This window comes from Chionomys nivalis, chromosome 9, assembly GCF_950005125.1.
Source record: "Chionomys nivalis chromosome 9, mChiNiv1.1, whole genome shotgun sequence".
Taxonomy (NCBI): Eukaryota; Metazoa; Chordata; class Mammalia; order Rodentia; family Cricetidae; genus Chionomys; species Chionomys nivalis.
The window spans coordinates 69853162-69865269 of NC_080094.1; the positions used below are offsets into that span (position 1 = coordinate 69853162).

The 12108-nt window shown below is 39.1% G+C and overlaps 1 protein-coding gene across 1 annotated transcript in view; it reads right to left on the reverse strand.

Moving 5' to 3' along the window:
• Nucleotides 1–12108, reverse strand: part of Cstf3 (cleavage stimulation factor subunit 3) — an 88516-nt gene that overhangs the window by 28451 nt on the left and 47957 nt on the right. The window contains exon 4 of the mRNA XM_057781058.1: nt 1365–1397. Coding sequence (XP_057637041.1) covers nt 1365–1397 — 33 coding nt within the window. The remainder of the gene's footprint in view (nt 1–1364; nt 1398–12108) is intronic.

The window sequence follows — 12108 nt, forward strand, 5'->3', positions numbered from 1 at the left end:
GCTTATGAATTTGTCAAGTATAGTCATTTTCTTCTCCCCAGAACCATAAGTAAATAAGTAAATAAATATAATCATTTTTCTTTTCTAAACTTTTCTTCAGTTTAAATTAGCATATGAAAGGAATTTCATTGAGGCATTTTCATATTTTGCTCTTGTTGACACTGGTCCTTCATCCCTCCCCATCTCCCGGTATTCCTGCTGGTTCCCTTCCTCTCAATAGCTCCCCTCTGCTCTCATGGCCAGTGTATGCCACTTTTCTTTTTCCTTTTTCCTCTTCTCTCTCGGCCCCATTCTAATTCTCCCTTTCTCATACACACCTGCCCACACAACCATGTCTAGAATCCCCATGAGAGAAAAAATGCAGTATGAGTCTGGTTTATTTTTTTAACATGTGATATCTAGTTTCATCTACTTTCTTGCAAATGTAATGATTTCGCTATGTATATGTACTGTATTTTCTTTATCCATTCATCTGTTGATGGACATCTAGGACATTCTTCTGCTGTGAACAGTACAGCAATAAACATGGATGTGCATATGTCTCTATTGTAGGATTCAGAGTCCTTTGAGTATATGCCCAAGTGTGATATATGTGGGTCACATAATAGATATTTATTTGTTTCTGAGTCAGAGTCTCACTATGTATCCCTGGCTGTTCAGGAACTCCCTATGTAGAATAGGTTAGCCTCAAACTCAGAGACTCACATGATAAGATTAAAACTTATATACTACATACCTTGCTGCTGTTTGAGATCATGTTACCCAGGCTATGTACTAAAAAAATGACTTTCTAATTCTGCCTCCACTTCCCAAAGGCTGGGATTATAGGTGTGCATTACAATGTCTGTGTTTTTTTGTTTTTTCGAGACAGGATTTCTTGGTGTAGCTTTGGAGCCTGTCCTGGAACTCTCTCTATAGACCTCGAACTCACAGAGATCCATCTGCTTCTGCCTCCCAAGTGTTGGGATCAAAGGTGTGCACCACCATCGCCTGGTCAGTGTCTGGCTTTTATGCAGTGCTGGAGACTGATCCTGGCTCCTGCTTCTCATTCTTTGAGAAACCTCCATACTGATTTCCACGGCTGCACTACTTTACACCCCACTAACAATGGTACTTAACCATTCTCTTTTCTCATTTTCAACAGGATTTATTGACATCTTTTTCTTGGTGTTAGCCATCTGACAGGAATGAATTAGAGTTTCAAAGTAGCTTATGTTTATATTTCCTGAAAGCTAAGGAATAGTTAAGTTTCTAAGTGAAGCTTATAACTGGAGTCAATAACTTAAAATTGTTTTACTATATTTATTTACCATATTAGTCATATAGAAACTCTTAAATTTCAAAATATATTTAAGAGAACTTACCTTTTCAACCTTGTCATAATTTTTAGCTTTAATCTGAAGAGAAACAAAGGAAAACATAGAATTAATGTTACTTCTTTTAACAGTATCAACATACCATTTTTTTTTACTAATATGACCATTGTTTTAACCAATCTTACAAATTTTTCCTTCAAAAAACCCAAATAAGTCAAATAGAGTGGTGTACACATGTGATCTAGAACTTTCAATTGTGAACCTCAAGTGGTCAAAGAGAGAACTGGTTTCCAAGTAATCACTTATTACCTGTCAATTACTATTATCACTACCACTAATTTCTGCTTAAAATTAAGCATGCCCCCAACCTTCTTTTTTTTTCTTTGAGACAAGCTTTCCCTGTGTAGAGTTGGCTGTCCTGGAACCTGCTCTGTAGCTCAGGCTGGCCTCAGACTTTTAAATCTGCCCACCTTTGTCTCCCAGCCCAGTGCTGGGATTAAAGGCATGTGCCACCACCACATGCCCTTTAAACTTGTAATTCTTTAGAATTTTTCTATGAGAATTTCATACTATATATATACATATACATATTTCCACCATTTGTCCCCTTCTCTATCTTCAAACCCTTCCATATATACTTTCTTGCTTTCAAATTCATGGCCTCTTTTTCATTATTGTTACATATATACATATATTACATGTATTCCTAATACATAAATACAACTTGCTCAGTCTGTATGATGAAATTTGTATGTTTTCAAGACTGACCATTTGATACTGGATAACCAATTGTTGTGCTCTTCCCTGGGGAAGACTATCTGCCTGCTCCTTGGTTGTCTGTAGTTCTTTGTGTAAGGCTGAGGCCTCCTGAGTGGTCTCCTTTCCACATTAACATATCTATTGGTATACCCCATTAGTTGCTGTTGGTGAGACTTAATGGGTGTGGTTTCTGACTTTCCTAAGAGACACATTTTACAGCAAAACACCCTATTTCTCTCTGGCTTTTACAATCTTTCCATCCTTTCTTCCACAATTACCCGAGTTGTGTTGGAGATGTACCAGTTGTGTTGGAGATGTACCAGTTGGGACTGATCTTCACATTTGATTGGTTATAGTTTTCTGTAATGTAAAGAGAATTTTCCTTGACAAGGGGTAAGGACTGAACTTCTCTGTGGCTTTATGGACAAAACTTTAGAATGTAGTTAGGGACTGATTATGCTGGTTTAGTAAAGTAGAGGCTATATGTTCTCCTCCAGGATCCATGAATTCACTAGCCCTATGCAGTGGCTAGGTTTCCAATACCAGGTATAATTTCCGTATTGTTGAATACGGAAAGTCCAATTAGAGAGCTGTTAGTTACTGCCAATGTTTGCATGCCACTACTGTATCATTAGGGTTATTGTGCCATGCTGCTCATGGTTGTGGTTCATAAGCATCACAGCTGGGTAGCAGTGTTGGTTGTTCCCTCCTCTGGAAGCTTACATGGCACCTGATACCATGAAGGATAGTCCTAGGGAAACAGATTTTAGGTTATATCCAGCTCAGGATACTTTGGGCCCTGTGTCTGAAGTGCATGGTGTCTTAAACAATAGCCTATGTTTTGGGAGTCTCTTGGACAATCAAACATAAACCCCAAAAGAGGCATGAGAAGCCCTCTTTTGAGCTGTTGATCAGGACTGTGCAAAAAACTCCTACAATATTATCTTTTTTGAGACACGGTCTCACTGTATAGCACCAGCTTTCCTGGAACACTGCATAGATTGGCCAGCTTTGAACTCACAGAAATTCACCTGCCTCTGCCTTCAGGAGTCTGGGACTAAAGGCATGGGCCACCATGCCTAGCTATCTTATTCTTTCCCATCTCCAAACTCTTCCCGTATCTTCCCTGCCACCCTTTCCCAAACTTCCTATTTTCTCTCTTCAAAACAAACAAACAAACAAAAAAAAGCCACTGAAAACCATGGAGCCTGATTGTGTTGGCCAATTACTCCTGAATATGGGGCTTGCCCTGAAGTATGGTTGATATACCTACATTGTCACCCCTCTCCCAGCACCTATCGTTTGCAAACAGCTTCTTAGTTTGGGATGGGACTTTGTACCCACTTCTCCTGTGCTGGGATTTTGTCAGGCTTGAGCTTTTGTAGGCTTATCTTTGTGAGATCATATGTGCATTTGCACTGCTGTGTCTAAAAAATGTTTCCTTAAAATCATCCAGAACTCCAGTTCTTACAACCTTCTGCCCCTTCTTCCATTTAGATCCCTGAGCTTTGAGGGAAGAGGTCCAATAAAGACATCCCATTCAGGACTGGGCATTCCAAATCTCTCCAGGTATGTTAACTTCTCTGGTGTAGGTTGAGTTGCTCTGCTCTATGTAGATGGCAGTGTGTCATTTGGAATCATTTTATTGCTACGTTCATTAGCAGAATAATTTTAGTAGGTTTCTTCCAAAGGCCCACGACCCATCTACTCAGGTTCTTTGCCTGGTATGGGCTTCATCTCATAGAGTGGGTGTTAACTCTAACTCAAAAGTGGTTGTGAACCTGTAAATTTAAGTTTTTTTTTTTTCACTCAAATTTCTTTTCTTTCTGGGTTAGACATGGTGGTGCACATCTTTAATTCCAGCACTTGGGAGGCAGAGAAAGGTAGATCTCTGAGTTTGAGGTCAGCCTGGTCTACAGAGCAAGTTCCAGGACAGCCAGAGCTACATAGTGAAACCCTGTCAAAATGCAAAAGCAAAAACAAAAAAATGACAAAACAGTAACTTTTAAAATTATGGTCTGTTTTCCATTGTTCCTTTTTCTTTCTACACTTAAGGTCTTCTGGTTATAGGCTCAAAATATTAATTTTACTTTTTTTACTTAAAGTTTATCTGCTAGATTTTCCAGGTAATTAAGTCTGTGCATGACCATTCTACTTCAATTTAAGTACCGATACTGTATTTGGTTAACAAAATAATGATTTCTGGCACCAGGTTTGCACCAATCAATAATGCATGTTGAATCTTGTGTTAAACTTATTTTCCCAACTCTCCTCTTCTAGTAGCTGTTTGGTTGGGAGCCCCTGTCAGTTTTAGTTTATATTCTTCCTGTTGCTACACTTTGGTTGTTTTCTGATTCATGGAGCTGTGCTGGCAGGGAAGCTGATGCCTCTCTGACTATAAGGAGCAGATATAGACAGCAAACAGGCTGTTAGTTCTTTACCAAGCAACCAAGAACGCATGCTTGGGTAGGAAGGACTTAGTCTGCCTTTTTGGTTCAGGTTTGCTTTTGTTTCTTAAGGGCCAGTGTAGGCAGCAGCAGTTAAAGGCAATTGCTGCCCTTGCAGAGAACTTGTCCCAGCACCACATGGCAGCCCACAGTAACTCCAGTGCCAGAGGACCTGACACCTTCTGTCCTCCATGGACACTGCTTCCAGACAGTGAATAGATAAATTAAGGCGAAATACCCATAAACATAAGACGAAAATTAGTCTTAAAAAAAAAAAAAAAAAAAGAAGGCAAGCTGGTGTTAACTTTCTTCTGGGGTAGAAAAGCAATGAACAACTTCTTGGTCTTTCCCCCTGTACTCTATGCAAAGCCCTCTTTAACATCCACGAAACTAGAGGACACACATCTGATCATTGGAGAGTGGGGTTGCAGGTGAGTGTGAAGAGGGTAACTTTAACTCACCAGCTTCCTATATGCAGATGAAATTACTTACAGGTTTTCCAAATGGTCAGAAAAACCAAATTATTCATTGTCCAAACTACCCAAGAAGATGAACATATAACTCCCAACAGATGCAAAGTGAAAAACCATAAGACAATATGTACAAACTTCTAAGTGAGAAAGATAAACCAAGAGCCTACATATCAATTTACATTCACCAGAATGATAAAACTTTAAAAGAGTATTAAGCAGTGCTTGGTGGTGTGCACCTTAAATCCCAGCACTCAAAAGGCAGAGACCGAAGGATCTCTGTGAGCTGGAGGTCAGCTGACCTATATAGTGAGTTCCAGGACAGCCAGGGCTATGTAGACAGATCCTGTCTCAAAAAAAATAAAAAATAAAAATAAAAAAATAAAAATAAAACAACCAAACAAAAATAGAAAAAAGGGATTAATACTATCAAAGACATGCAAGGAAAAATTATACACTAGTGGACCAAGCAAGACATACCCTTTATGGAAAAAACACTGGTAACAGCCATTGAAAGAAAAACAAGAAAAGACCTAAGTTGTTCATAGCTCAGTTGGTAGAGGGCTTGACTAGCAGTAGTATGAAGCCCTGGGTTTGATTCTCAACACCACATAAATCAGATATGGTGGCTTATGCTTGTCACCTCAGCATTTGACAAGTGTAGGCAGGGTGATCAGAAATTTAAAGCTATCCTTGGCCACATGGCAAGTTTGAACCCACCACAAGACTCTAGCTCAATTAAAAGAAAAGAGACTCAACAATTCCAGTCCTAAGATCCATCCCAAAGAAACAAAAGCAGCAGGCTATACAATGTGTTTGCACAAGGCTATTGTAAACATAAATAAGTGCAAAATAAAGCCCACAATTTAAACAGTATAAATTATGATGCCTCATAGCATGGATTATGTGCACCCATATAAAATGAACTAGCTACACTAGCTGATTAAGAGGGATTTCCATCAGACCATGATAAACAGGTGTCAGTACTGTATGTAACATAATTCATCTTTATGAAACCATGATCAAAAATAATTTGATAAACCATGAAGCAGACATAAGGTGGTTAAACAGTTGTCATAGCACTCAGGGTTTTCCCCTCAAAAGGTCCATACATAATTTATGCAGTTTCCCTACAAAAATTGGTCCTATCTCCTGAATTCTTTCTTTCCCCAAGACAGAACCTGGCTGTCCTGAAACACAGAGATATACCTACCTCTGCCTGGCCAGTGCTGGGATTAAAGGTGTGCGCCACCACTGCTAGTTGATTATTTCTTTAATTGGCATTACCGTAACAAATATATGCAGAAAAATATACTTTTGATTAATGTAAAATGAATCTTGGTCACTGTCAATCATAATTCAACAAATGAATATTGACAATTCCTCTAATAAACCAATCTTGACAAAATCACCATAACAGATATACTCTCATTATTTTTTTGTATATGAGAACATATTCGTGTGTGTGAGCGCGCGCATGTGGAGGTCAGAGAACAACTTGTGGGAGTCTCTCCTCTCCTTCCACCCCTACTTTCTTGGACCACCAACCCCCAAATCATGACATGGGGAATTATTATTATGAATGCTTGGCTTTAGTTTAGGCTTGTCCCACTAGCTCTTAAAACTTATATTAACCCATTTATTTTAATTTAGGTTATGTTACATGGCATTACCTCTCTTTCATTTTGCACTTCCTGTTTCCTACCTGTCTGGCGACTCCACCCTCTCTGTCCCCAAAAGTCCTGCTTAACCTCTTCCTAGCTATTGGCCATTCAGCTTACTTTTTTTTTTTTTTTTTTTTTGGTTTTTCGAGACAGGGTTTCTCTGTGGTTTTGGAGCCTGTCCTGGAACTAGCTCTTGTAGACCAGGCTGGTCTCGAACTCAGCTTACTTTTTAAACCAATCACAGCAATACATTTTCACGCAGCGTCCTAATATCCCACAACAATGAGGTCAAACTCAGATCATCAGGCTTGACAATAAAGCAGTTTTTCTTTTTTTTTTTTTTTTTTTTTTTACTGTGCCACTACCCACTTCAGTGCCAGTAGCCTACAGGTAGAGGCTAGGCAATGGGGACGCCTGCAGATTGCTCTAGCACAACAAAACACTCTTTTACCTGTTGAGCAATCTCATTGACCCCCCTGTCCTGTTTTTGACCCTGTTCTTAGAGCTCACTGATTAGCTAGACTGGCTGTCAATGAGCTCCAGGGATCAATCACCTGTCTTTGCCTAGGATTATAGATAGGATGTACTCAGCTTTTATGTGGTTATTGGGGATCTAAACTCTCTCTCTCTCTCTCTCTCTCTCTCTCTCTCTCTCTCTCACACACACACACACACACACACACACACGGTGAATGTATGTGTGTCTGTGTACATGACCAAGGAAGTCAGAGGTGTTGAGTCCTTAAGACTGGAGTTCCAGGCAGTTGTGAGCTTCCTGTTGCGGGTGCTGGGAATCAAACTCAAGTCCTGTACAAGAATCAATATATACCCTTAACCACTGAGCCATTTCTTTAGCCCTAAACTCAGATCTTTACGCTTGCAAAGCAAACACTTTACCAACTGAGCCAAATTCCCACCCTAATTTTCTCATTATTTTAAAAGTATTTAAAGGCCAGACGGTAGTGGCGCAAGTCTTTAATCTCAGCACTCAGGAGGCAAAGGCAGGCAGATCTCTGAGTTCGAAACCAGCCTGGTCTACAAGAGCTAGTTCTAGGACAGGCTCCAAAGCTACAGAGAAACCCTGTTTTAAATAAATAAAAATAAAAGAAACAAAAGTATTTTTAAAGTAATTTTTTTATGTGCACAGGTATTTTGGCGGTATGTATGTCTATGCACCATGTGTATAGAATACCCTCAGAGGCCAAAAGAAAAGAGTCAGATACCCTGGAACTGGAACTACATTTGATTGTAAGTTATCAATGTGGATGCTAGAACCCAACTCAAGTCCTCTGGAAGAGCAGACAGTGCTCAATTGCTGAGTCATTTTTCTAGCCCATTAAAATTATTCTTTAGTGGGGCTGTGGTGGCACACACCTTTCATCCCAGCACTTGTGAAGTAGAGGCAGGTGGATCTCTGTGAGTTTGAGGCCATCCTGGTCTACAGAGCAAGTCCCAGGACAGGTTCCAAAGCTACAAAGAAACCCTGTCTCAAAACCCTACCCCCATCCCCGAAAAAAGTCTTTAAAATAATTGAGCAATTATTCTTAATTTACTTTGGGAGTAAAATTTCCATTGTAATAAAATGAAAAGAACATCATCAATTTGTATCAACTATTTAACATTGCCAGCATCAGCTTTGCCGTTTACACTATAGGAATGGTAATGTCTGCTTCAAAAGGCAAAGGATTGAAACTGTAAACCATCCGAAAGGTACACGTGCTGAAAAATCCTACTAACAATCAAAAAAGTATAAACTTGGAATAAGAAACATCTTATTTACAATTACACATAAATATTCTTATTCACAAGCTGGGCAGCATCTAGGGTGTGTGTGTGTGTGTGTGGCGGGGGGGCAAATCAGAGGCATGTCTACACAGTAAGTTCTAGCCCAACCAGAAATACAGTAAAGACCTTGTCTGAAAAAATAAAAATTCTCAGTCACATTCATAATCTTATTTCATTTCATACCCTTCTGTAAAATAATTATATATTTGTAAAATAATTATAGATGGTGATCTGGGCTGGAGAGATGAATTGGAGGTTAAGAGCACTGGCTGCTCTTCCAGAGGTCCTGAGTTCAATTCCCAGCAACTGTTTGTAATGACCTCTTCTGGTTTGCTTGCATGCATACATGCAGGCAGAACGCTGTATATACAAATAAATAAATCTTAAAAAATAATTCTAGATGGTGATCTAACACCTCTGGTCTCTATAGAAATTTGCATTCGAGCCGGGCGATGGTGGCGCACGCCTTTAATCCCAGCACTCGGGAGGCAGAGGCAGGCGGATCTCTGGGAGTTCGAGACCAGCCTGGTCTACAAGAGCTAGTTCCAGGACAGGCTCCAAAACCACAAAGAAACCCTGTCTCGAAAAACCAAAAAAAAAAAAAAAAAAAAGAAATTTGCATTCATGTACCCAGAATTATATGACAAAGTACAAGGGAAGTGGCTACATAACCCATCCTTCGTCACAAAATACCTAAGCAAAACAATCTCAGTCTATATATTTTGTTGGGGTGTTCACAAATTCACTATTTGGAACAAGTCAAAATATGTTTTTAGACAGTACTGAGCAAAACGAGTAAGGATTTCTTATGGCAGCTGTTTACAGTAAATGATAAACAGAAGAATTGCAGACCTGTACTTCCAACTTGTTCTCACAGTCTTTTCCACTCTGAAGTGCAATCCGTACACTTTATGGGTCTTAGGACTAATGTGAGTATGAGGGTCAAAGACGTCAAATTCTAATTATGAAAAATGGCTTAGGCCGGGCGGTGGTGGCGCACGCCTTTAATCCCAGCACTTGGTAGGCAGAGGCAGGCAGATCTCTGTGAGTTCGAGACCAGCCTGGTCTACAAGAGCTAGTTCCAGGACAGGCTCCAAAACCACAGAGAAACCCTGTCTCGAAAAACCAAAAAAAAAAAAAAAAATGGCTTAGGCTGGACAATGGTGGCACACACCTTTAGACCCAACGCTTGGGAGGTAGAGGCAGGAGGATCTCTGAGTCCTAGGCCAGCCTAGTCTACAACGGTAGTTTCAGGACAGCCAGGGTTACACAGAAAAGCCCTGTCTCTAAAAACCAACCAACCAAATAAATAAATGGAAGGAATAAAGAAAAAGTGAGCTTAGCTTTAATCCTGAAATCTCAAAACAAACAAAATCCTAAATAATCATCCCCCCCACCCCCGCCAGACAAGTTTCTCTATGTAGCTTTGAAGCCTGTCCTTGCTATGTAGACCCGGCTGGCCTTGAACTCATGGAAATTCGCCTGTCTCTGCCACCCGAGTGCTAGGATTAAAGACATGTGTCACCACTGTCCAGGCTAAATTCTTAGTTTGAACATTTTTCCACTACAATTTGGCTTCTTTTCAATCCCCTAATACAGTGAAAATTATAGGAAGATTACAGAATATAAACAATAACTATAAATGGGCCAGGCATGGTGGTGTACACCCATGATCCCAGCACTCAGAAGGCAGAGGCAGTAAGACCACACATTTTGAGGCCAGCCTTGTCTACAAAGTGAGTTCCAGGACAACTAAGGTTGCATATGGAGAATCTACTTTAAAAACCTACTCAAATACATTTTCAAGTTGTTTAAGTGGTTGTGACAGTTCTTTGTGCCTCACTCAAAAGTTTTACGATAAAGTTGTCTAGGAGATGCAGCTCAAGTGGTATCTGTATATTAATCAATTTTTATTCAGCAGGCAATTACATGGACTCCATATAGCAAGTCTTTCTTTCTCTCTTTTTGAGCACTGATGGACAAAACTGAGCTTTAACTCATGGAGTCATATTTTAATTGTTGTGCAGACAATTCAACAACTGAAGAAAAAAGGCAATTTTCAAGTTTTGCCAGCTTCTATTTCTTAGTTTTTCCAATAATAACATTTATTGCTTAAGTAAGCTATAATTTCTCCATTAATTATAGATATAAATGTAGCTAAGGGTATGGCATGGCTCAGTGGTAAAGAGCTCACACTGTAAAAAGAAACAATAAGAAAATTAAAGTATAAATATCGTTGGATCACTATAATGTACACACCAAGACTTAGTAGGTTGGCCACACTTAAAGATGCTACATATGCTTTAAGGACTTCACTATCATAAAAATAACAACTTGTCAATTATAACCAGATATTCTGGACCTCTGTGAATTATTATAACTATAATCAAATGTGTTAAAATTATTCTCTTTTATAAAATTATGCCTACACTAAACTTCCTTCCCTCTGGGCTGTTGTTTGTACTGATCACCGAGTACTACTAATCCTTTGCTTTTCCGAGTCTGAGGGCTAGGAGGTACAGCTCAAGTGGTGGTACATGTTTCCCATGCACAAGGTTCTAGATTTGATTCCTAACACCTCTCAACAAAGTGTTCATCATGTGTTCTTTTTTTTTTTTTAACCAAGTGGATATACTATAACTGAATTCTTCATCTTATAACTTAATTGGAAACATAAGACCAAATACAAAAATGAATTTAAAATATTTTTGCTCTGTATATGCTGTATATCCTACAAAATTCAGGAAAGGGGGAATGAAAAGTAGATTTTGTAACAAGTTTTTAATGAGAGGGACAAGTAGGGTTTATATAACCCAATGAAATGAGACACTCAGGTATTCTGTAGAACAGTGAAGATATCCATGTTAAGTAAGAATATATAGTGAAAAAACAGGTTGGCCAACTGTAGTAGATCCACCACAGAGGGAAAAAGAACCAAGCAGAGTTAAAATTGATACACAAAACACCTAGATGTCATTGTGTGGTGGGTAATGGCTACATTATTGTGATTCTTCTGGCTGGTGATAATGATGATGTAAGCAGGAGGGGGGAGAGATGGTTCATCAGAAAAAAATGGTGGTGGTAGTGTTTAGAGATGAGAGAGAACACTGTATTAGTTACAAGGATAGCTATTATTTGTAGGTCAGGGAATACTGGTTTGATCCAGTAATACACAGAGGAACAATAACAGTTTTCCATGGAACAAACATGAAAACTGTTGAGGGCTTTTGCATAGTAAAGTTTATTTTATATTAGACAGACCATTTTCAAATAAGATATTATGATTTATTACAAACATGAAAAAATAACACATGAAAAAAATACACCCAGACTCCCCTTCTTTTGTTTTTGTGTTTTGGAACAAAGTCTCCTTTATGTAGCCCTGGCTGTCTTGAAATTTCGCTATTTCAAGTGACCAGGCAGGCCTTGAACTCACAAGAGATCTGCCTGCCTCGGCCTCCTGAGATTAAAGTTTGTGCCACAAGCTTGGCCAAGACTCTTACTATCTGTTCCTAGACAGAGAAAAGGAAAATCCACAGAATACTTGAGATAAGAGAAACAGGAAAAAAATAATATCAAAGAAGTCAGAGAATACAAAACAAACTAAAACAGTGGATGGTGGAAAATGCCACCAATCAAAAAAAAAAAGTACACAAAAAACAAGTAG